The sequence below is a fragment of the Uranotaenia lowii genome, chromosome 2 (genome assembly GCF_029784155.1).
Source record: "Uranotaenia lowii strain MFRU-FL chromosome 2, ASM2978415v1, whole genome shotgun sequence".
Classification (NCBI taxonomy): domain Eukaryota; kingdom Metazoa; phylum Arthropoda; class Insecta; order Diptera; family Culicidae; genus Uranotaenia; species Uranotaenia lowii.
Window position 1 is genome coordinate 206,714,465 of NC_073692.1, and position 26,530 is coordinate 206,740,994.

Below are 26,530 nucleotides of genomic sequence, written 5' to 3' on the forward strand. Positions count from 1 at the left end.
GAAGTGAAAAAGTGAAAAAGCGATAACCAAAAAATAGGTCATCACTTTCAGCAAAGTTTTCGTAACTTTAAAGTAGCCTGATTTTTATTTCACCGGTTCCTCAATTTTTGAAAAAAAAAATGTTGGCAACCCTGTATATGACCGCAGGTAGCCTCACACCCGATGTATTCGACCATGTGCGCGCTCGGCTTAAATCCCTAGTCGATTGGTGGTAGTGCTGATAGAGAAACAACAGAGAGATCAATAGTGGGCAAGGAACACATGCAAGATTTACATGGAGTCAGGGTTGCCAACATTTTTTTTTTCAAAATTAAGGGAACTTTGAATATAAAAATTAGGATGAATAAGGTTTGAATAAAAAAAAAGCCGAACAACTGACGTTTTATTGTCTTTCTTAAAAAAAATTTTTAGTTATCGATCAAGGTAATAAATAACAAATAATGGGATTTAGACCACTTTCAAAAGGTATCTATCAATTCAGCTCGATGCACATGGTTCATTCTTCAAACAATTTCCAATATTGAGAAAAACACTTAATTTTAAAATTTACTATTTCTTACTAATAACGTTCTCATCATTGCTCCAAAAAAGAAGTTGGAATACCAATTCTGATACGATAGAATCTGTAATAACAAAAGATTGATGAACCTAAACCTAAAAAAAATACCCTATCGAAAAAGGTATCCATCAACCAAATTTTAAAAAAGTTCTGAGAACTTATTAACACTCATGAAAAATGTTTGCCGAATGCCAACACTCAAATAGGTTGAAATTCCGTTTATTTCAGATTGTTCAAATTATTATTGTTATGTTGTTTCTGAGATATACGAAATTTACAACAGACATAAGATAAAATATGACCAGTTCGCTTTCCCGTTTAATGGTGAAAATTCTCGACGAATTTACAGCTTTATATAGGGGAGATAAGGGCAGAAAGGCCATTAAAAAGGACGCTAATTAAATCATAGAAAACAGCTATAATTTGTGAGTTACTTCATTGTTGCGTGTTCAGGCACTAGAAAAGTCAATTTTTTAGCGAGCTTTAACTTGAAAAAGTAGATTAAAACGTTTGAAAATGCATTTTTGAAATTTTTTTCCAAAAGCTGAAAATCAGTTACTGTAGGGGCATAATGAGAACCCCCACTGGGGTAGTATAAGCACCATTATTGGGGGCACGATGAGCATTTTCTGCCGTAGAATTGTGCAGCGAATTCAGCTTAATAAATTATAGAGCTACAGCTTGACTTGTTTCATTTGACGATTTAGCCTATTTGGTGTCGGAGAGGTAATCAAAAGACTCGAAATCGATTCCTTTTCGAGGTAATTTTTTTTCATTTAGGGGAAAGGTTTCCTAAATGGGCCTATCGGGTTAAATGACCCTACGGCTGTTTGATGAAATGGCTGACTAGACAGCTTATCAGACCAATGCATTTTGAGGGCGATACGCTTAGAACATAAGGCAAGAAAGAATTTTATGAATTTACTAACTCAAAAAAATTTAAAAAATCATACAAGGTTTTGATACATTTTGATGTAATATTTCGACTTTTAAAAATTATACGTAAAGAAGCTTAAAACAAAAACTAGGATGGTTTTTGTTTCTTACTCAAATGAACTTTAGAAATTAAACATATTTCAGCTTTTGAGGAGGTTTAATAATGATTATATAGTGGAATAAGAGAGTGTTTTTGTATGCCCCCATCATGTTTGTAAAATGCCTCCATCCTAAAATAACAGGTTAAATAGAATGAATAAATGATTTTCTCATTGAACCTTCAAATCTAAGCTCTGAATAACATCTTAAGAGAGAATTAAAAATCTAAAAACAGATTTGATAAAGTTTTTCTCATGGATGAACTGCCTCCATAGTATGGCAACCCTAACTTTTGTTTTATTCCATTAAATTATAATATACATAGATTTTAATAAAACTTCAGCTTTGTCGTACGGAAATTATTACTTTCTAGCAGTTTCAATGAAATAATACGGAAATATTAACCAAAAAACAGAAATTTTGTTCAAAACATAAATAGGCGCATTTAGCCCGCACGGTTTGAGGTTCGGCATTTTAGACAACACTTACAATAAAATCATTTTCTAGGAAACAGAAGAAAATTTTAACATAAAAATTACTCCAATGTATAGAAAACAGATGCCTGCACACGTGTATATAGTTTTTGTACACATATTCGATGTGATATTTGATTAAATCAGTGTTCTGCTTAATAGGCGCATATAGCCCGCTCCTCCCCTACCATTCATGATCGATTATTTTGATTGTTGCATTACGCGGATAGTAGCATCGTCCGCCAAACAAAGCACCAGGAACAGAATGTAAGAAACATTTAATCACCTCTCCGACACTTAACCAATAGGCTAAACCGTCCGATGTAAACTTGTTAAGCTGTGGCTCTATAATTTAGTTGACTTCATCGAGTTGAATTCGCTGCTAGATTCTATGGCAGTAGATGCTCATCGTGCCTCGATCAATGGCGCTCTATAAGCCCCGAGTCAACGAGATAAAGTGAAACGCGTTTTTAAATTGATTATAGTGAAAAAATCAAAAATTTAATGATGGTGAAAGTTGAGGAACAATGTGTACATCATGTTGCAGTGCGTATTTCATACATCAAGGTGATTTAATGATCATAAGAGCTTATTTTCCGGTGCTCAAAAATTATAATATTTTCGTCAGTTGAGAACCTAGTTGTTTTTTTTTATATTTTTGTGAAGATGATAAAGAGATTTCTTTTTTGCTGAAAAATTTATACAATTGGAAATACAAAACAGTTCCCCATGAAAATTTATTTAAAAAAAAATCGCACTTTCTTCGAAAAATAGAGCGCCTAATATAAACATTAGTGATCCTTAAATTTCTCATTTGTTACGAATCATGTGTTGGAAATGGGACTCGAAATTAAAATTTTATAACCCAGATTTTACAAAGCATTCAGATTTCCGAACAGGAATTGATATTGAAATCTCAATCAGATTTGAAATTCGCATTTTAAAATCAAAATTTAGACCACAAATCAAGTTTAAAGTCTCACATAGAGTAATGCATACAGAACTTGTTTATTCAATAAATGATTATAATTTTTTTTAATATTTTTTTTTCAATGGCATGTGCGGCGGAATGAAAACTAGAGAGAATTTATTTTATAGAAATTTGAAAGAAAGGTGGATAGACAGGCATTAGTGCGCCAATAGGAGAAAGCTTGATAGGTGTTGAAATTTTAGGCTAGAGGCACTTCCCGGCAATGTTATTCAAACCGTGTGGAGCACATCTCTCAGATTTCCCCTTTTTTTCCCCTCGTTTTGACAGATTTAAGCTTTTTTCCTCAGATTTAAACTTTCGTCTCCTATGCTCTCAAGGCAAAAAAAGCTTAAATCTAAGGAAAAAAAGCTTAAAAACGAGATTCACGAGCACATATTTAAAAGATGTTGGTCACACGATACATAGACAAATCGTGTAACGTTGCAGGGATCTGGCTAGAGGGCATGTTGATGAAAAGCTCCCATGAATTGCTCCCGCCTTTGCTCTACACTAGCTAACTATACATGAGAAACTCAGAAAGAGAATTCCCATGTATAGCGAGCCCAGTGCTTTGAGAGCGTGTTTTACGCACACTTCAAACGAGCAAAAGCGTAACAACCCCACTTCCCGGCAATGTTTTACAAACCAAATGGAGCACATCTCTCAGATTTCTCCTCAGATTTCCCCTTTTTTGACAGATTTAAGCTTTTTTCTTCAGATTTGAGCTTTCATCTCCTACACCCATAGAAGAGGTTGCAAAAATCCAATGCCTATTTAGCAAATCTCTGTGCCGATAATGCGCTGAAATGTGCATTGTGCCGAAGACGGTATGTTTGAAAAACCGTAACTGGCATAAGGACTCGGCTCCCAACCAAAATGATGACCACTACATTCAAGCGAAACAAGAAAAACATTTTATGGGATTTCCTTCCTATTGGATAATTCATCCCAGAAACAAGAAAATAAAAATTAAAACCACAGCGCTGTAGTGAGAATCGAACTCACATCACAAAATGTATCGTCTTGCCAGTCCGATATTCTAACCAGTGTACTATTCGAGCTTCATGCAGGACGAGGAATATTTGTCATAGGCTTTCTGTTACCGATCAATCACAAAAAACGTACAACGGCGGCTTCCCGGCGTTTGGCTTCCTTTCAATGCATTCCATTGTCTTAAGATGGAAACGGGAAAGGGAACGGGAGTGAAGGAACGGGAAACCCATTGAATGAGAACTGTGCTTTGCTTACTGCCTGCTATTACATACACACGCTACATATACACAGCTGCTAAAGCCGGGCAGCTTGTCCGGTGTTGTTTGCCTGTGAATTGAAGGAATGTTTTTGTTGTTGCTTTTGCTATATACACACGCACAGCTTAGCCGTGTTTGCCGGTTGATTGAATTAGAAGGAAGTTTTTGTTGTTGCTTTTGCTACATTCACACGCACAGTGCTCGGTTCGCTGGCTGCCTGGTGTTGGCCGGTATTTATTTCCATCCTTCTTCGGCTTGTGATGCGATGGGGAGGGACGCGAAAACGTTTTTATTTTGTTTCATTCAGACATACGCAATTCGGTTGCGCTGGGAGGTTAATGCCGGTGGGCGCAAATCGAATCAGTGCCGGTCGCGTTATCTTCTTGTACCAATGATGCTATGAAATTGACTACACGCCATTGGCACAGAGGCTGAATTTTGGGTGTATGCTCTCAAGGCAAAAAAAGCTTAAATCTGAGGAAAAAAAGCTTAAAAACGAGATTCACCAAGACTTATTCAATAGATGTTGGTCACACGATACATAGACAAATCGTGTAACGTTGCAGGGATCTGAACAACCCATGGGCCTACTGAGTACGTCTCGGTGGTCGAGTGGTAAGCGTGGTAAGACGGTTATCGCTGGTCCACTGATGGCATGGGTTCGATTCCCATCTCGGTACTGGGTGTTAAATGGTAATCTTAAGCTGTCCACGTCATTTATTCAGTCTGTTAAGCCTAAATCGGCTAAGACGGTGTATGTCTTATGCGAGAACAGTTCTAGCGACGTTGCGATTTTTTTCAGATTCGCTGCGAATAGTTGCTACTTGTCGATTTTTTCGCATTTCACATTTTATCTATCCCGCGTTCTTACTTTTTGGCCAAGTGTCAATTTTTGAACCGTATTTTCTTGTTGTATTTTTTTTTTTCTTTTTGCCAATGATTGTTTGTTATATGATTTTAATCGCCGTAATTTTGTATGATTATAATTTTTTTTGCACATGCGCATGCCATTAAAAAAAATATAATCATACAAAATTACGGCGATTAAAATCATATAACAAACAATCATTGGCAAAAAGAAAAAATACAACAAGAAAATACGGTTCAAAAATTGACACTTGGCCAAAAAGTAAGAACGCGGCATAGATAAAATGTGAAATGCGAAAAAATCGACAAGTAGCAACTATTCGCAGCGAATCTGAAAAAATGGCAACGTCGCTAGAACTGTTCTTGCATAAGGAAAGCTCAGTAGACCCATGGGCAGATCCCTGCAACGTTACACGATTTGTCTATGTATCGTGTGACCAACATCTATTGAATAAGTCTTGATGAATCTCGTTTTTAAGCTTTTTTTCCTCAGATTTAAGCTTTTTTTGCCTTGAGAGCATAGGAGATGAAAGCTCAAATCTGAAGAAAAAAGCTTAAATCTGTCAAAAAAGGGGAAATCTGAGAGATGTGCTCCATTTGGTTTGTATAACATTGCCGGGAAGTGTGTAGAGCAAAGGCGGGACAATTCATGGGAGCTTTTCATCAACATGCCCTCTAGCCTAAAATTCAACACCTATCAAGCTTTCTCCTATTGGCGCACTTATGCCTGGCTATCCACCTTTCTTTAAAATTTCTATAAAATAAATTCTTTCTAGTTTTCATTCTGCCGCACATGCCATTAAAAAATTATAATCACACAAAATTAAGGCGATTAAAATCATATAACAAACAATTATTCAATAAATACAGTTCAGTCCGCCTTTCATATTTTTATGAAACATCGCAGCGGAAATATAATTACTTCACTAGAACTGGTATGAAATTACGTTTCTTGTGAATATAATTTTACTTTTACGTTTACTTTTAAGTAGGTGCAAAGTTAATTTAAACGTTAAAACAATAAGAAAAAATACAGATTGACAAAAATAATAAAAAACACCTACTTTGAAAATTAGTCAAACAACGTATTTTGAGACTCTATTGATATAAAAATGTTTGAAATCAATTGAACTTTCAAATCCACTGTTAATTTTTTTTTGCAGTGACTGAAACAATTCTGGTGGTTGATAGAGAACGGGTTTTACATCTATTTATTACTTTTTTAGTGACCATTATTTAGAAAAAAAAACATGCATAGGTCCAACGTACAGTTTTTAACATCAGCTTTCTTAGGCACTAAGTGAATTAGTTTTAGCAAATGATGAGCGATCTAGAGTTTTTTTTTCCGAAGCATGTTTTGAAAATTACTTCATATTTGAGTTACGTGACAATGTTTCTAAATCTATAATTTGTTCGGTTGAGAAACAAGCGAGATACAGCGATTTTAGGTGAAGAGTTTTAAATTAACACTCTGGAGCCCAATTTTTTTTTGTGTCAGGGCTTCCATGAATTCATGAGAGATTCCAAAAGTTGTTTGAGTGCGCCTGAATAGAATTACATTGACAATCTATGACGGATTAGGGTTTAAAATGTACATCATTCGGTTTATTGAGACATATAATTTTCCATGAAAATAACTAAATCAGGTAAATCAGGCTTATATCAAAAAATCAGAAAAAAAAACGGTTGCTTATCAGGTTATCAGTATGGGCCTCATAAAATCAAGCAAATCCTGAAAGTCAGGCATGTTGGCAACCCTGCATGGGGTATATCGAAAGAAGATCCAGTAGTCGACCGATGGAGCTCGACATGTACGCATTCTTAAGCCTATTTCGTAGTAGGCTAACGCGCCGTTGTACTGAAGTACTGTAAATTGCGGGTTCAAGTCCGTTGTATCTTTTTTGAGAAATTTATGATATTTACAGCTTATGTTCTTTGATATCTCATGTTTCTCTAATATGTATTTCCCATCACCTTTGAAAATGTGATGTACAAGAAAAACGGTCGTTGGTAACAAAGAAATGTGTTCATTTTTTCTATTGCCTGTTGACATAATCACACAGCGCTCGGTGCATCATTCGATAATATCCTTGCTGGCTGATTATTTACATCCTGCTTTGTCTTGTGATGGATGGGATATGGGATGGCGATTTGTTTGGTTTCTTACAGACATGTTCTTGCGCTGGGACAACAATGTCAGCGCTGAGAAAGCTTGTTAGTGCCGGTTCGGCATTGGATGTTATGTCGATAATTCCACCTTCAAGTACGGCATTATTGGAGTAGAGTTAGATTTGTTGATGTAGTGTAGACCTTTTAAAGTCTCTTTAAACGTGATGAAGGGTCTTAACCCTCTTCTTCTTACGAGCCCACCAAGCATTTAAAACAGCACGTAAGTAGCATTATATACGCATATACGGCAGATGGATTAAAGCTACTAAGCATTAGATAAGCATTTATGTAGCCCTGAATGCTACTCAAATGCAGGTTTTGGCAAAATATACGGCTACTTTAGTGCTAAACCCTACAAATGTTCCCAACTTGGCATTTAAAAAGCATTTGAAATGCTGATTTAATGCTTCGCCGTTTCTTTAAAAAAAATCTTGTGATCATCACTCACAGATATTTTTATCTCGTGTTCTTCTATACCGACCCACTCCTCTCTTTCTTTGCTTCATATCACCCTCTCTTTGTTCACTCGACCTATTACCATTGTATACCACCCTTGTGTGGTGAAAACTCTTGGAGTTGATGTTCCTCCTCCTGGAACGGGATTCGAACCTGGATCCTAGGCGACATCAATATCAACGGACGATTCCTTTATCCGCTGAGCTATAAGAGAAGACCTGATGGAACATGATATTTTTGTTCCATATAAACAACACGTCACCTGCATTTGAGTAGCATTCAGGGCTACATAAATGCTTATTTAATGCTTAGTAGCTTTAATCCACCTGCCGTATATGCGCATATAGTGCTACTTACGTGAAGTTTTAAATGCTTGGTGATTACCTGGGTTGTGTCCATCTTTAAACAGTGTGAGCATTTTTTCAGTGACACGAAGATGGAGTAAATGCAAAGAATCACTTACAATGACGTCTTCTACCATATCAAAAGGCAATCTTAAAAGGGGTGTGTCCACATACACCTTTTTCATTTTTCCATTCTCGCGAGTCTTATAGGTCTGATAATGTCCATCGTAGATTTTACTACGGAATCCGGCATCTGTTCGCTTAGGTGCACTCTTTATTGGATAAGTGTTTACATTTAAATCCTTTTAACGTTCTCCAACGGTGGTGCATTTTAAACATCCATGAAAAGCATTGAAGTTCACGGTTCCTGAAAAATTATGGACAGTTACTTACACATATAACAGAAAATAATTATAGTTTATTTCCTTTTATAAACGCTATAGCTGGAGAATCACAGATGAAAGCTCTTATTTTGACACTTAGTTTGAAGCCATTGATAATAATGCCTGTATTTAAAATAGGTAGTGCTTCATCAACGAATGGTTCCAAATATTCTTCCACGCATTTCGGTTTGATTTTACCGTGGAATACCCCAATAATCATTGGTTTAATATATTTCCATTTTTAAATAGCGGCAGACCATCAATATTGAAATTGACAGAAATCTCACGAGAATTTCTCAAGCTGTTAAAAGCTTCGCGAAGGCATTGTTCTGTAAAAAATATTTTGTCGTTATATCAAGTCTCTTTACAATAATATTCACCACTTACCAAATCCATTATGCCAATATTGACCTCCTTGTATTTCAATAATTTTGGCAGTTTCTCGAGGGGTTTCCAGTAAACGCCGTGGCTCCGTAGGTAGCATGCGATCATATTGCGATAAACGCGATAGAAGAGGTATCAGCGCGGAATGGGATATTTTGAACTCTAAACTCCATTGACGAAGAAAGAGGTATTGAGGACGTATCCAAAGGTGTTACATCTGGAGCATCTTGCGTTGAAGATGATGTTGGAAGTGGATAAGTACTTGTTGATGGTGTATTCAACAAAGTGTTTGGTGCAAGGTGCAAGGATTGGCAAGATCACTGTTCAATGAATCATCTATTTCACTATACCGCTTCAAATTTCGATTGTATGAACCACTTTTGATGATATTTTCCCACTTTTTTGAACGATCCATTTTTCTTATATGCACAATATTAATCACTCTTCAAATATTCAAAACAAACATCTGTGCACAAAGAAAAACATGCTATCTATAAATATGATTTATGCCCAATCAGTTATGTTGGTATATAAGTTGTTTTGTGTGATTATACCTAGACATTATGATACGATTATGAATGAACAACCAACTGAACACCTAGTTGTTCACAATGAAATAAACATCTTCAATAAATCAGCATTATATCTGCATTTCCACTACTTCTTGCAGTCTGTTAGCATTTAATATGCTAAGCTGTTTTTAATCAGCATCCAAAATGCGATTTTAAATATTTTTTTCATTGCATTATTCAAGCATTGAAATCGCTATTTTATGGCTATTGTGCATTCAAAATGCTTTTTACTGACTAAAAGCTTTTAAATAGAATATCACATGCTAATTTAAAACAACTATGCATTTCAAATGCTTATATACTACAACAAGCATGATGCAGATATGCAGATATGCAGAAATGCAGATATAATTCTGATTTACTGCTTATACTAACGCTTTGTGGTTCCTGGGCATTAGGGTGTCCCAAAATTGCATAACTTCTGGGAATCTGGGGGCTCACCCTGCAAATGATAGATTAGGATGTGCAGAACAAACTTTTGTATGGGGCCGACTAAAAAATATCATGTTTAGAGGTTCCGCAAGCGCGATCTTTGAAAAAAGTCCACTTTCAAAAGATTTGATTTTAAATGAATTCTGGGTCCAAAAATGTTCATAAAATTTATATATTTTATATTTTTTTAATTTTGTTTGAGTTAAATACTACACGTAAGGAATGAAAAATGAACCAAATTTGTATCCAAATGTAAAACAAGCAGGCTATTTCCAAGAAAAAAAAATTTTTTGGTCCAAAAATTTAGGATTTAATTGAGTATAATGTGTACCAAGCGTAAAATATTCTTGATACCAATGCCATCAAAAGATGCGGATTATTGTGCACTTAACTTTGCTGAACAAAATATGTTGTTTGTATCATCGTGTGAAGAGCTATTTACGGTTTAATCCTTAGACAAAAACATCAATTTAGGATATTTTTTATTCAATTTATCAAATTCGTCTTTATAAATACCTACTTTAAAATCAAAATACTTGCAAAAAAAGACTTTGATGGTTAAAGGGAATCATCAGAAGGCCATATGCCAAATTTGAGCGGAATCGGACAATAGGAAGGGGTTGCACTGAATCTCAAGTGTGAAAGGGATTCTGAGACATAGTGTTCTAAAGAAGCATAAAAACTGGTTTTTCATCAAACATTTTTTTCTTTACCAATCGATTGCTTGATTATGTAGGTTTTATTAAAATTTAAATTGAGACTAACATTTCACCTGAAGACTGCAACTCGATTGGACTTAAAACAAAAAAGTTATGGCCGTTCAAAGATTGTATTTTTGTGGCAAATTGTCGTTTAACACACAATGAGTACATTTTACTCATTGCGTTTTACAGGACAATTTGCCACAAAAATACAATCTTTGAACAGCCATAACTTTTTTGTTTTAAGTCCAATTGAGTTGCAGTCTTCAGGTGAAATGTTAGTCTTAATTTAAATTTTAATAAAACCTACATAATCAAGCAATCGATTGGTAAAGAAAAAAATGTATGATGAAAAACCAGTTTTTTATGCTTCTTTAAAACACTATGTCTCAGAATCCCTTTCACACTTGAGATTCAGTGCAACCCCTTCCTGTTGTCCGATTCCGCTCAAATTTGGCATATGGCCTTCTGATGACTCCCTTAAACCATCAAAGTCTTTTTTTTACAAATATTTTGATTTTAAAGTAGGTATTTATAAAGACAAATTTGATAAATTGAATAAAAAAATATCCTAAATTGATGTTTTTGTTAGGGATTAAACCGTGAATAGCTCTTCACACGATGATACAAACAACATATTTTGTTCAGCAAAGTTTAAGTGCACAATAATCCGCATCTTTTGATGGCATTGGTATCAAGAATATTTTACGCTTGGTACACATTATACTCAATTAAATCCTAAATTTTTGGATCAAAAAATTTTTTTTCTTGGAAATAGCCTGCTTGTTTTACATTTGGATACAAATTTGGTTCATTTTTCATTCCTTACGTGTAGTATTTAACTCAAACAAAATTAAAAAAATATAAAATATATAAATTTTATGAACATTTTTGGACCCAGAATTTATTGAAAATCAAATCTTTTGAAAGTGGACTTTTTTCAAAGATCGCGCTTGCGGAACCTCATAACATGATATTTTTTAGTCGGCCCCATACAAAAGTTTGTTCTGCACATCCTAATCTATCATTTGCAGGGTGAGCCCCCAGATTCCCAGAAGTTATGCAATTTTGGGACACCCTACTGGGCATATATGCCTTTTTTAACATTTTAGCTTAATTCAGTATTGTAAATAAATCATTTCAAACTATTTCAATGCATCAAAATAGTTACAGACCCGAATGACCCGGGTGGTTATAAGGTCTCTAATAAATTATAATAATTTACTGACCTTTACCACGTTTGTGCATGAAAATTTTGCAAAGAAATCCCAAACTGATCTATACCGATCTGTCTGCTGCATTCGACAAGGTGAACCATAATATTGCCATCGGAAAGCTCGCGCATTTAGGATTTTGTGGATCTCTTAATGGCTGGATCCGCAGTTACCTTGCTGGACATAAATTGACAGTTCGTACGGGTAACTGTTTTTCCAGGGAGTTCTCAGCTTCATCAGGCGTGCTTCAGGGAAGTCATTTAGGGCCGTTAATACTCCTAATCTACTTCAATGACGTGCTGCAACTCATCGATGGACCAAAATCGCCGTATTTCGACGACTTGAAACTGTACTACTCTATCAATGGCCCCGAAGATGTGAACTTCCTGCAGAACCAGTTTAACCTCTTTGCCTCCTGGTGTGATGCCAATCGCCTACATTTAAACCGTAGTAAATGCGTAGTAATATCATTTTCCCGTAAACGACGCCCGTTCTCAGCCGTTTATTTCCTTGGAATCGATGTAATCTCTCGAACTTAACACGTGAAAGATTTTGGTGGGATCCTTGACGTGCGGCTGGATTTTAAGAATCACACCAATTATATCGTTGACAAAGCCCCCAGAAGCCTGGGTCTTCTTTTCCGCATGACGAAGGACTTTAAGGACATCTACTGCCTGAAGAGTCTTTACTGTAGTCTGGTTCGATCGATCCTTGAATATGCTTCTGCGGTTTGGTGCCCATATTGTCAAAACGGTTCTGATCGCATCGCAGCAATTCAACGACGTTTTTTAATGTATGCCCTTCGACACTTAAACTGGCAAGACCCTTTTCGACTTACCAGCTACGAAAGCCGCTGCCGCCTAATCGACATCGACACGCTGCAAGCCCGCAGGACCGCCACTCGTGCGTTTTTCGTCGCTGATCTGCTTTCATCAAGAATCGACTCTCCCGCTTTTTTGGAAGTTCTTCCACTTAGCGTCCAACCTCGTGGTTTGAGGAATCGGGATCTTCAGCTCTTCGTTCCTGTTAGACTAAACTCTGCAATAATTGGCGTTATCAAGACTTTTAACCGCTTCTCAGAGCATTTTGACGTTTCGAAAGTTGTATTCCGAAGATGAATTTTTAGCCGCAGCCCGTGGTGTAGAGGATAGCCTTTAAGTCTTCTTAGCCAGAGAGCATGAGATCGAATCCCGGTCACGGCAAACATAGTACACTTTCTGTGGGTTGGTGGTTTTAGCATTTATAAGATGCTATCATATCCTCGTAAGATGTACGCTTAGAGTTAAGCAAAAGGAGTCTCTTCGAGGAAACATCAAGTTTCATTGAGATCCTGTATGTGTTTGTGTTCGTGTTCGTTTAAAAAAAAAAATGGATAACTACGTCGAAGGCTGAAAAAACCGAGTTTTGTGACGAGCTTCATACACAATTTTTTGCAATAGCGCTAAGGGGGCATCCATAAATTACGTAACGCTCCTAGGGGGGGGGAGGGAGTAAGCTCAAGCGTTACGAATTGTGACATAGGGGAGGGGGGGAGGTATGCTCATCGTTACGTAACGATTTTTTCCTTAAAAATTTCAGTTCAGTCGCAGCTATTTTGATGACATGCAATTTTTGCAGAATGATAATAAAACAAAAATCCGCTTAAAATTTGTAAGCTTCAACATGATTGAAACTATTAAGTGGTCATCTTTCCTCTTTGAAGATTCTGAGATAGACTGTATTGAATATCTGTGAAATAACCGTTGGAAAACCGAAAATTATGTACATTTACCCCTAAGAATTCAATTTAACCTTAAGACTGAAATTTCACTATTTTTTTCACAATTTGATTTAAAAAAACAAATTTGATTCTTCCAACGAACAATACTAAGTGGAATATATTTTGCATGCTCCTTGAACAAAATAAAGTAAACAAGGTACATAGATCATCAGTTAACAAACACAGAGCAGCTCGTAATGAGACAATCAATTCATTAGAGAAGTATCATAAATGAAAACTAAGGAGCGATTTGGATAGATATCAATTCCGTTTAGAAGAACGTTGAAAAATTTTGTTAAAATTTTTATTTTACCTTCGAAAATCAGTATTCAAAAACATGATAAGATGGGGGGGGGGGGTAATTATCAGCGTTACGTAATTTTCAGAGGGGGGTACGTCGAAGCGTTACGATTTGTGACATACGGGGAAGAGGGGGTCAAAAAGTGCATTTTTTGCGTTACGTAATTTATGGATGCCGCCTAAATAACCTTCAGGATCAAGTTTTTCAACAGATTGCAGTTTTCTTTTCCTTCAAATCGATATAGTATCGAAAAGTAGCACTTTTTGACACTGTTTTCAAAACTACATCGAAAAGGCCTTCGTAACGAAACACTAACATTTTATGCTGAGTTGCAAAAGTACAATTTGTAATTATAAAACCTAATTCCCTCCCTTCCCTAAGCTCCCTTTCGTTTTCAGCGATAACGCCTATTTTGGAACTATACAGTACTCGTTCGTTAATCGGACGCTTTTTAATCAGACACGCTCGTACGTTTTAGGTTATTCATGAAAATTGAATTTTTTGGATCATTGAATTTCAAAGTTTTTTGTGGAATCCTTCTGACCTGTATCTCCTTTTTTCGATTTTTTTTACCTTTAAAATGCTCGCCGCCGTTCCTAGGAAATGGACGTTTCTGTTCCCAGCATGTTGACACTACAAAAACAATAAGAAACACGAACAAAATTTACTAAACTGAAAAAACTATTCACATGAACCTACGTGAAAATTTTTGTAGATTTTTGCCACCTTGAAAATCAGGTGAAATACTTGGCTCAACTATTCGGCTTAGTGGTTCTTGGGCGGTATTCGGTCGGCCGAATATTTGGCACATCTATACTGCCCCTACTTTCATAACAGTCCCATATGCAAAAACAAGCAAGTGAGAAAATCATCTTTTTCTGTTTTGGAATATATTTTTGAATTGTGACCACAACGTTCAGTATAAACGAAAATCGTTTGATGGAAGGTGTTCTAGGTTGTCATAATAAATCGTAAGACCCGAAATTTTAGAAATTGGGTCATTGATAAGGTCGGGAGCACCTTTATATTCGTTATGGGACTGTTATGCGAGCATATTTGAGACCTTTTTCAAATCTACTCGCATAACAGTCCCATACAGAATATGTTTTGCTCACCAAGCTACTTCCTAAGACTTAAATTTGATCATTTTTAAACTTCCAAACGCAGTTATCAGAAAAACAAACATATTTTTGGAAAAATATCGTGAATTCCTTAATTTAAATTCAATCTTTTTACGATTTTGATTGCATCTGATAGTTTTTCGCTGAGGAAGACATTCCTTCCTACTTACTGGTCTGCCTTCGAAATTTAGTGTGCATAATTCGACATCAAGTGAATTGAATCTTTATTAAATGATTCAAAGCAATAAATCAAAGACTTATTCGCCGAAAGAAACATTGAAAAATAACTAAATCCGTGGTGTTTCACATATGGGACTGTTATGCGGGTATATTTCATATGGGACAGCCACGAGTTGATATTTTTCTCGAAATCTCTAGAACAAAATCTCTTTTTTATTGTTTTATATTGAAGCCCTATGTTCAAAATGACGAACTGTCAGGTAAGATGAAAAATGACGAAAATTCATATGGGACTGTTATGCGAGTAGGGGCAGTATAGTTATTCATTAAAGTTTTTGCTTCTAATCGATTTAAAAAAGTCATTTTATCAAAAGGCCCGATTTAGTTACGTAAAATGTTATTTCGGCACTATTTAAGATCCGACAATTAAAATAACACGATTCAACTAAATCGAACCGGAAATCGATTGATAGAAATCTATAATGAGGCACGTTAGCCTCATATGCCAAATTTAGCTACCTAATCGTTTTTTCGTTTATCCAATTTTCTAATCAAACAGTTGGTTTTCGCCACACCCTACGGCAACATAAATACAAACAAGCCAGCCAAACACTGTTGGATAATGCATAGCAGAAGACGATTGTTGAATTTGCACTTGGCGCGAAAGAAAAGATGAGTAAAATTGCATCCGGCCAGAATGACCGCATATGGGGGGGAGCTAGCAATGGAGAAAAAAAAAAGAAAAACAAACCACATAGTTTTAATGAGTTTCTCTATGGCGGCGGCATGCTCGTGGTACCCTAATGAGTAAAGTAACCCTTAACGGGAGTTAAGTTGTTTTGGAATCAGTGTCTCGTTTCGGGAAACTGTTTTCTACCATTTTATCACATCTATCATTTGGATCAATATGTGATCTGTTGATGAAAATTAACAAATAACAACAGGTGGAACGGGTTCGATTATAAAATTAAATTGTGAATAATACGTTGTTTGATGCAGATGCTAAATCTGGAGATGATTCCCATATCTTATTTATTCGAAATTTTCTCACCAATAATTCTCCATTCGAGTTACTTACTAAAAAGAAGAAAAAAAAATCCCAGTTAATTTTGGTTGTACATTTGCATGAGGCTATATATCAAAAATTAATTCATAAAATTCATTTGAGTTTAAAATGCGTTCAAATTAACTCTTTGGCACAGTGCCGATCGGGAGTTTTCCAAATGCCGATGGAACTCTCGGAAAAGCAAACTATCTGTGATGCATTCCGTTAGGCAGTAGCGCTTTGATGTTTTAGATGAAGGATCGGATGAAAATCGGTTCGCGTGTCGATAAGTGAAATGATTTGCCTTTTTTTTTTGCTGCTTCTTCTGTCCTCCCTTGGCGTACCTACATACTTCCCGAGCCAGACACATGGCTGCCATTGCACTTACTGACTGACTACTTTACGCATCATGATTCCACGGTATTCATAAAGCCAGTTGATGCGTACGTTGCGTTGATGCGCCTCCACAAATAATTATCAATCCATGTTCCGGCACGACGAAGTATTTCCATCTCGGGAAATGATAAATAATAGTTTCTTACAACGCCAGTAGAGATTGTAGAATCGATTAAAACTGTTAATGAAATTATGTGCTAACTATAAGTTACCCACAATGCATGGGTCTTTTTTTTTTGGCAAGCTAGGGAGCGCAAAGAATTCGAACTATCTCGTAAAATACTGAACGGAACTCTACACAATATAAATTGAATTTAACCCTTATCCTTCCCTGAATTTTTTTTCCGCTATAGTCCCTGGAACGTCAATTTGACAGTCCAGACTAAAACCAATATATCTCTCTTGTTTTCCAACCGATTTTTTACAAATTTTTACAATTATAGTTTTGGAAACCTCGTAATGTAACTCAAATTTGTTTCTCAGACAATTTTCAACTACAACACTTCAGTTTTCCGTTATTCAAAGTCTAAGAAAAAAAAAATCCGGAAAACATGCTTCGTAAAAATACTGTAGATCAGCATGCTAAAAAAAATCACTAAGTTTCCAAGAAAGCTGAAGTTAGAAGCTGTACGTTGCATATAAGAATATATTTTTTTGAAATTTTTTAAGTTCATGACCACAAAAAATGTAAAAAAGTGGTGTAAGAACCTTATTTTTCTATCAATGAATGCTGAATCGTGTGAAAACTGTTTAAGTCATACGAGATAAATTTAGAATAAAAGGATTGGAAAGTTATTCACATTTTTGCATTCACGAAACACAACATTTTAGACGAATTTTCAAAGGTAGTTGTTTTTCAAAAATTTTCTCAATTTTAAATTTCTCAATTTTTTTTGCACTGAAATCCAAATTTGCACTGGATTTTGAGTATATTCACGCGAGATTTCCGCCATAAATTTATATTCACCAGAAAGATAATTTCATACAGATTCTAGTGTTGTAATTACATTACAAAATCTTTTAGAAAAATATCGGTACGTCCATAAAAAACTAATGATGCAAAATTAAATATTCCAAGAATTCATTTAAGGGTCTCCGAAGAATTTTTTTTTATTTCCATGCACTCGAATAAAGATATAGGTTAAGTTACTGAAAGTTGACCTTTTATGTTTACTTACTATCCTACTTTCTCACTGACTCACTCATTTAATTGATAACTAATTTAGTTAATTACTTACTTACTTACTAAATTACTCTTGCATTATCTTAAGGCTTGTGATAAAGCTCAGTTGGCAAGTCAGTTGCCTTCTGAGCCGATGTCCGCAAGCTCGAGCCCAAGATTAAACATCGAACACAGTTATATCGGATAAGTTCTTCAATAACTTTCCGTCAACTGCAACGCGAATGCCTTAAATATGGTAAAACGACTTTGATCGAAACAAACAAAATATGCAAGAGAGTGAACACATGTAAGAGAGCGCAAGATTTTGCTCTCATTGCCTTCAAATCGTTGCTAGCGACAATATTTTCCAATTCTCTCATTGGTCTATATTACTCAATTCCCATCAGATTTTCAGCCATCTGGATGCACTGCTAGTTGCAGAGAGAATATGACGATGATTTTCTCACTTGAAGCCCGCGCGAAAGTAAAAACATTTCAAAATTGACAAACATGGTGGACTTCCTATCATATCCGATGTACACTGACTTCAGACGACATTTTAAACGATCTTTTCACTATGCAATTGGAATTACGATTCGCAACGCCATTCTATACGAGTTCATTTTTTCTGAATACAAACTCAATTACTCTTTAACTACCTTACTTACTTACTTACTTACTTACTTACCACCTTACTTACTTACTTACTTACTTACTTACTTACTTACTTACTTACTTACTTACTTACTTACTAACTTACTAACTTACTTACTTACTTACTTACTTACTTACTTACTTACTTACTTACATTCTTACTTACTTACTTACATACTTATTACTTACTTACTCACTTACAATTGATTATTATTTTCATGAGGTCATTTTTCTAATTCTGATAGCTTTGTCACTTTTAATGTTAAAAAGACATATTTGAATAAATTTTGAAGATTTTGGAAACATCGAAAGACTTTTAGTGCAAATTGTACGAAACGGATACTGCGTAGACATTTCTGAAAAAAATGCCATAGAAAAACTTAATTTTACTATTATTAAACCAAAAGGGAACGGAAGCCGCTAGCGAAACAACGTGGTTTTCGGAATTCCGTATTTTATAGGAGCTTTTTTCACCGGGTATCAAATTTTAACAGTTTTTATGGCCTGTTTGAGATTGTGAATGCTTTTCGACCAACAACTGTTCTTGCCAAGGTATTTTGGATGCATATGGAGGATCAAACCGGTGTCTTCAACATTCCCCCGTTGAAAACAGTTGAAATTTTCGAAAATGTTACGAGTTATGGACTATTTTCTGAGTAAAATTTGTAATTCTCATCAAATTGTGCATCCCCAAAGTTTTTGTTTGTTTTTAAGCTGATATGAGACCTTGCTTGCTGTTATTCAAAAAAGAATCTCGAAAATGATGATAAACATAGGCAAACATATTTCCATCATTAGTTTTGTGCCAAACATTGTAATTTTTGAAATTTTAAAAATGTCCGTCTTACCCGAATTTTCTCTATGCATATTTCGCAACCTACGATCTTAACTAACCAATTATACTTTAAGTGCAATTTAAGTTCAATTTCATGATGGTTTTACCTCGTTTTTGTCAGATTTTGCCAGCAGACATTCCAGTAAAAACGTTTTTAGTGGTACAAAACTAATCAAGTTTTGATAATTTCGAAACAGCTGAATCCACCAAATTGCCCTCAGTTACTTTCAAAAGAAAAGCATTGGGCCTAAAAGAAGCTGAAATTGAAGGAGAAGGATGCAGCCACCTAAAATACAGATTTGACATAGTAATGTGTAAGAAAAACTGATAAATATCATGACTGAAAAAAGTGTGCACCGGCCGATGGCAGTCCCCCCACAATCATTAGTCAATTAACGTATCCTTTCACCTCAAAATGTTCGTTCATTCGGATGTTAGTTTACCAAATATCAAGCTTTGCATGAATTTCAATCATTAAATACTTTTTCTTTGATTTCAAATAGGTTTTGATTCTCAATTTTGTTAAAAAATAACATAATTTACCGAAACAATCAACGTTTTTCAAAACCACAATTATGGGTCAAAATTGTAGCTTGTACCAAATTATTAGTCAAATTGCCCACCATTATTAGTCACATAGAAGCCCATGGCAACACCCGAATAGCAACATGAAAATCAACAAGTTTATGGCAAACATTCAGGGGCATTCTTCGCTAGTATACATTCAAGGGACAATTGGGTTGAGCAAGAAACCAAGAAATGTTTTGTTTGCTTGCAAAAAAGTGACCCATGATTGTGTGGAACTTGGTGGATTCTGTAACAATTATGGCTCACTTTTATTTTGCCAAATATTATTGAATTTTCGCATTTCATTCGCTCAGTTTCACTTGGAAAATGTAAACTCGTCCTTTGTGCTTATATGGGACCAATTAATTTGGTTGGAATCTTTGAAATACCCGCATAAGGGGCTTAATGGTTTAAGATGTCAACCTTATAATATTGAAATTTTATGCGATAGTTCGACAGCAATTTTACTGTTGTCAAACGCACAAATAATATTTTTAATGCATTTTGATGATATTGTCGATTAACTTAAAATTATAATATGAAATAATTGCTTTTAGTTTAGTAGATATCAGTAGTTCTAATAATCGGTGACTAATAATTGTGTGTGACCCATGATTGTGGGGGGACTTACCAAGAATAAAGTAGAAATATTTCTTATTAAAAACGATAAATATTTTTTTCAATTTTTTTTATGAATTATCATAGGATTACCTAAATTTCCTTCATAGAAAGTATTTCGACTAACGAATGGTTTTTTAGATACACGTATTTTTAACTGTCCCGTTTCTGAATTAACTAAGCTTTAGGTCCATGGCAACCATTATCCAATTTCTCAGACATCCCTCATTCGCCAGATCACGCTTCATTTGGTCTAAAGTCTAATCACCTCACTCGTTGCTTTCCTGCTTGTCTCGTTCCTACCGAAATTCGAAACGAGCACCTGTTGTGCAGGATAGTCGTCCGGTATTCTCGCGACATATCCTATCTAGGGTATCCGTCCTGCCTTCGCCACCTTATTGATACTGGGTTCGGCGTAGAGTTTAATGTTTATTGGTAGGAGTACGTGAGCCTGTCAGTTATAAACTATAGTTCAGGTTAAGGATATGTTATTTATTTTTCGACCGGGAATAATTTATAGGCTATGTTCGGCGTTCGGTCTTTCGGTCAAGATTTTACAACACTCTTTATGTGTTCTTCATTCAACGTTTCGAATTAATATTTATTCTTTTTCAAGGAACTAAAAATAAAGCATAGAGCATAAAACATATTTCTTGTGAAACGAAAAAATATTCACTTACTCGAACATCCGTGCTATAGTCCGAAACAGATGCGCTCCTAAAGCGTTCATCAATCGTCCGTTTCTGGCTATAAAATTTGAATTTGAAAATGGTTCAGCTCAGAAGTGAGGAGGATAGCGTGTAACTTACGTGCCCAATACTATAATCTGGTCTGGGCGAGTAATCCGTATTCCGAATGACGTCCGAAGTACAACTTTATCCACTTGACTCACAGTTTGTTATTGTAGTTTGGGTTTCTTCTTCATAGCCAGAAACCGGCGCCGATGAGTGCTTGTGAGCTATCCGAGAGAGTGTGTGGAACACTCCGCCGTAGGAGATCGCTCTTCCGTCTGTGTCGTTTTGTATATTAACGGTATTCGGAGTGCTTTGGATATAGCACATTTCGAGTACCTCTAGATGCCGGCTGTGCTTGTTGGAGCTATCGAGAACGGTGGCTTTATCGAAGTCGAACATGTGCCCCTGGTCGTAGCTCCCTGAAGGCTGGGTCTGATGCTGTGGACCCTGAGGCGATGATTCGGTTCAATTTGGTGACGTCACATTTATACTTGGACATTCTAGTACGAAGTTTGTAGCTAGTTTGCCCAACATAAACTTTTGAGCATGTCTCGTTACGATCGGATGCGCCTGCGTACGGGATATTGTGGACCACATTGGAACGATTGATCGGTTGTATCGGGTCCTTAACCACAGGCAGTAGGCTGCGTATCGTATGTTGTTGCGTGGTGCAGATGCGTACTTGCGGATAGTCCGTTTTCAGTGAGCGAACTATGTTCGCAGTTAGGCTGTCGATGTTCTATATGGATCGGTAATGTTGTGTGGGTGTATCTTGTGTGTTTTGGCTAGTTGTGTCGGTTTCGTTCGCTTTCTGCACTAATCTATTAATTAACGTTGTTGGGTAATCGTTTAACTTCAAATTTTCATGAGTGCGGCGTCGGGGGAAACGTTTGTCGAAAAGGTTTTTACACGTTTTATGTAATTCAGAGCCGTGTTGATTTTGAGCCGTGTGTTATAAGCTGATCTGAAGTTTAAAAAGCGACCCGTTAAGGATATGATACATGATATGATATGATATGATATGATAGAGTCGCTCAATCTCGTGGTTCTCCCTTCACCTCCACACTCCGTTCTCCAGCACGCCGCAAAAGATGGTTCTTAACACTCGTCACTCGAATACTCCGAGTGTTCACAGGTCATCCTCCAAGTCTCATGTCTGTAGAGAACAACCGATCTATTGAGCGTCATGTACCTACAAGTTGCACTCTGTGCGATGGCTAAATCTTATCGACCTCAGTTGCCGCAATCCTTCCTGCTTCGCGTTTAAGTCTGCGATAGATCCCCTCCATCGCAGCAGATAATCTGCCAAATATATATATATATGCCAAATATAAGCAGATAAGTTGACTGGATCTGCTAAAAATCGTGCACCGCATTTCGCCCACCGCTCGTCGAATAACACTTTCTAGCGCCACGTTGAACTTAACTTGAACTTAATTTTATAATTACATAGATTGAACTCAAAACCCCTATTACTAGCATATTGAAGCGTATATAGCCATATGGCTGTATCTCAAAAAGTTGACCTGATACATCAAAATCAATGTGATATTCTAACTCAGGACACAAAAATTAGTCTAAATCAGCTGAGAAACCCCAGACTATTTTTTGGCTGTCACCCAGTGTAATAAACTTTCGTTAGCTAACCGACTTAGATGGTATATTGGGTAAGGTATCGGACTAGCAAGTCGTAATGAGGTGTTGCAGTGAGATCGATTCTCACATAATTTTTTCATGGGATGAATTATCCAATAGGATGAAAATCTCATAAATGTTTTTCTTGTTTCGCTTGAATGTAGTGGTCATGCATCATTTTTCTTGGGAGTTCGAGTCTTTATGCCAGTACTGCTTTACTTTTCCAATCATATCATCTTTGGTACAGTACACTTTTCAGCGCATTTTCGGCATAGAGATTTGCTAAATAGGCATTGGATTTTTGCAACCTCTTCTATGTGTGTAGATTGCACTTTCAGGAAAATTCTCTTTCTTGTGTGATGTGAACTTGTAGGAAATTCAACACAATTTCGTTCGAACTTTTTTGCATTGAGCTGAAATTTTGCACAGGTCAGTTTTTTGGGCCAATCTATGAAATTTATATGGTCGATTTTCAAAATTCGATCATGAAGTTTTTTCCCATAAATTCATACGTCCATATAATACAGGTAGAAAAGGTTAATGGTTTAGAAAAATTTTGAAACATAAAACATTACAGCTCTTCTTTCATCTATCTTTAATGTGTTTCCGAATATTACTCGGATTTTCAATTTTGATTTTCTCTGCACTTTGAAGTCTGATGCTTATAAAGCCGGTACAGCTGATGAAAATTCTATCAAGACGAACGATGCACAACTTCCGCAGTGTCATCAATAAAAGAGACCAGAGAAACGTTTCACTCTTGAGAGGTGCAATGCAGAACATCTTCGCTTCGAAGATTTTTTTCCCTATTTACGAACAACTCAAAAATCTATCAAACTCAGCCGAGCAGCAACGTTAATAGTAATATCACTCCAAGCGCTTCAAGCACTTCAATGCATGCGAGAAATGATAAATTTGCATCGTTGAAAGTTTTGAGTCGGCTATTTTAGTTAAAAATAAAAACAGATGCGGAATGTTAATGGCTTTTGGTGCCGATTAAGCCACTTGAACCAGCAAAGGGAATTGGCTTCTAAAGAAGTAAATAAAAGTTCTGCAACGACGCTCTTACCAGTATATAATAGTATATTATATACTTATATATATTATATTATACATATTATATATATTATATTAGTATATAATTTTCACGGAAAATGTTCATCGAGTTAACGAAAGTACTAGTTTATCCAAAGACCAAGTAATAAATAAATTATTTATTAGTTGTAAAACAAATCCGGACTCCTTTCTCTTACTATTTTAGTATAATTAAGCCGACAATAATTAAACACAAATTTCATGGTAATTTTATTTAAACCCCCTAAAATGGGCGCAATATTAGCATCAAGTTAAAACAAGCCGACACAACTTTTCGTTCCATTCCCAAAAGCAAAAGTGTAATTAAATTTCCCTTTTCTTTCTCTTTTTTTTTTTCTCTCTCTGCACAGGTTGACAAGATGAGGCCAGGCCATTTCCACGGTACCGAAAGAGGTTGAATTGAGAAGAGTAGCGAAAAGGCCCCAACCCAACTGCTACTGTCTGTGACACGAGGGAGGGCAGCGTGTGGCGTGAGGAGGGGACACACTGATTCTTCGCCCTGGGTCTCTGCCTCTGCGTTGTTGTTGACGTGATTAGACTCCACCAGAAGGAGCAGCCAGCCAGTTAGCCACCCGAAAGGGGAAGAAAAACAGAAAGCAACCTATACCGGTTGATAACGACGCAACGCCGCTAGTGTCACCACCGGACTTTGAGAACCGGTTGTTGTTGTTGTTGTTTGGTGTTTTTTTTTTCTGCCCTAGCCTAGCCTAGCTAGCGGCCCAACCCTCAGAAATATGCCTTTGCCAAAGCGACTGGTCCAGCCGGTGTACGTGGCCCGGTCCGTTTACGTGCGGGAAGAGCTTCCGGCCGAGCTTGAAACGGTCACCAACACCACCCTAACGAATATCGTGCGACAACTTTCGTCGCTTTCGAAACATGCGGAAGACCTGTTCGGGGAGCTGACGAGGGATGCCGGTAATCTGGCCGAACGGGCCAATTCCCTGCAGGCCCGGATAGATCGGCTAGCCATCAAAGTGACCCAGCTGGACAGCACCGGGGAGGAAGTTTCACTTCAGGACATTCAGCTGAAGAAAGCGTTCAAAAGTGCCACCGTCTTCGATCAGCAAATCTTCTCCCGGGCGACGATGCCCAGTGCGATGTTGGATGTTTATCAGGTAAATATTAGGAAGGGCGGTAGCAGGTATTGTCGTATGAGTTAATCGATCGGAAGATTTCTTGAGGGCCTATGTCAACATTCTATTTCTCGAGTGAGCTTTAATTACGTCGTAAGAAACAAAATGTAAACAAAGAGTCGAAACTTCTTTCATTTAGAATATTTGTAGCCTAAACAAAATATTGTATACCTATGTGAAAAACAAATTTTCAAGTTGTTTTGATAACTTTTGCAGCAGTTTCTGTGAATTCTCAAGATGTTTCATACGACGTAACGAAAGCTCGCGCGAGATTTAAAGATTAGTTGTACGCTCAAAATGTTATGCCAGCACAAAGCACCAAAAGCATGGCTGTAGGAACGGGTCTGGTTAGGGGTTTTTTTCGAATGATGATTCACAGGTCGGATTATAAATAAATCATTGAAATAATGAATCAATCAGGATTCAGAATTGATTACTGCCTGATTAAGGGCTCAGAAACAAATTTTACTTCTTGTCTCTTATTCAAAATTGCTTTCAGGTATTCTTACAGGTATTCCGGCATCCGTGTATATACCTGGCCAGCTGGCAACTGATTACACATTCTTATTATCTAGTCAGTTATATGGACAAATACATTTTACCTGTCGGCCCCTTATGGGATTAAAACCCAAAAGTTTTCTTGCCGATACTATGAATCGAACCCAGTACGCCTGGCATACCAAAACCAGACTTGCGCCAGCCTATCTGCTAGACCACATCGCCGCTTACGGTCAAAACCCAGGAATTACTTAACAAAAATCAAGATAAAAGACTTGAAAAAAAAGTATTCATCAAAACTTAAAAGATGATTTTAAATTATATTTTAGGTTTCCAAAAAAAAACTTTTATTATTATTTTTATAAAACTTGCTTTAAAAATTTCACTTTGGAAGCATGAATACAAAAATTTTAACAATACAATTTGTTTTTTTGTTTGACTTGGAAAATAAAGTGCATAAATCCAGGCAAAATCCGGGCTTTTTCAATTAAATTCGGACAACCTGGCAACCTTAGTGTAAAACAACTATGCTGATATCTTGCCAAAAAAAACATACACAATGTGTTCAATGTTGTAGTAAAACCGTAGCACATACATCAAATATTATTGTACTATCATCAAACAGTATATTCGTAGTGTGAGAGAGTATCTTTGCATTAAGTGGTCATTCTTATTTGCTTGTTTACATCACAAGTAGGGGAGTTAAAGGCATATTGGCCACCTTAAGGAAGACGCTTAATTAACTATAGAAAACAGTTATATTCGTGAAATGCATCATTAGACTGAGTCGAATTGGGGTAATTTTTGAATTTCTCAAACCCTGGGGTCTTGAACGCTTTGTTTTGGTTCAAAACTCATCCATTATTTTTTGCAGAATTTTAAGTAGCGTTTACATGAGTAAATTTAAACTTCCAGGTTTGTACGTAAAAATTGAATATTTTGAATTGAAAAATCAACATCATTTTTGTATCTTCTATGGGACCGAGTT

General features: G+C 36.3%; 1 protein-coding gene across 1 annotated transcript in view; it reads left to right on the forward strand.

Annotated features, from left to right (window-relative positions):
• LOC129744467 (actin-binding protein WASF2) overlaps nt 1-26,530 on the forward strand; it is a 110,684-nt gene that overhangs the window by 60,928 nt on the left and 23,226 nt on the right. The window contains exon 3 of the mRNA XM_055736989.1: nt 24,262-25,026. Within this exon, the coding sequence (XP_055592964.1) occupies nt 24,646-25,026 (381 nt within the window). The 5' untranslated portion in view covers nt 24,262-24,645. The remainder of the gene's footprint in view (nt 1-24,261; nt 25,027-26,530) is intronic.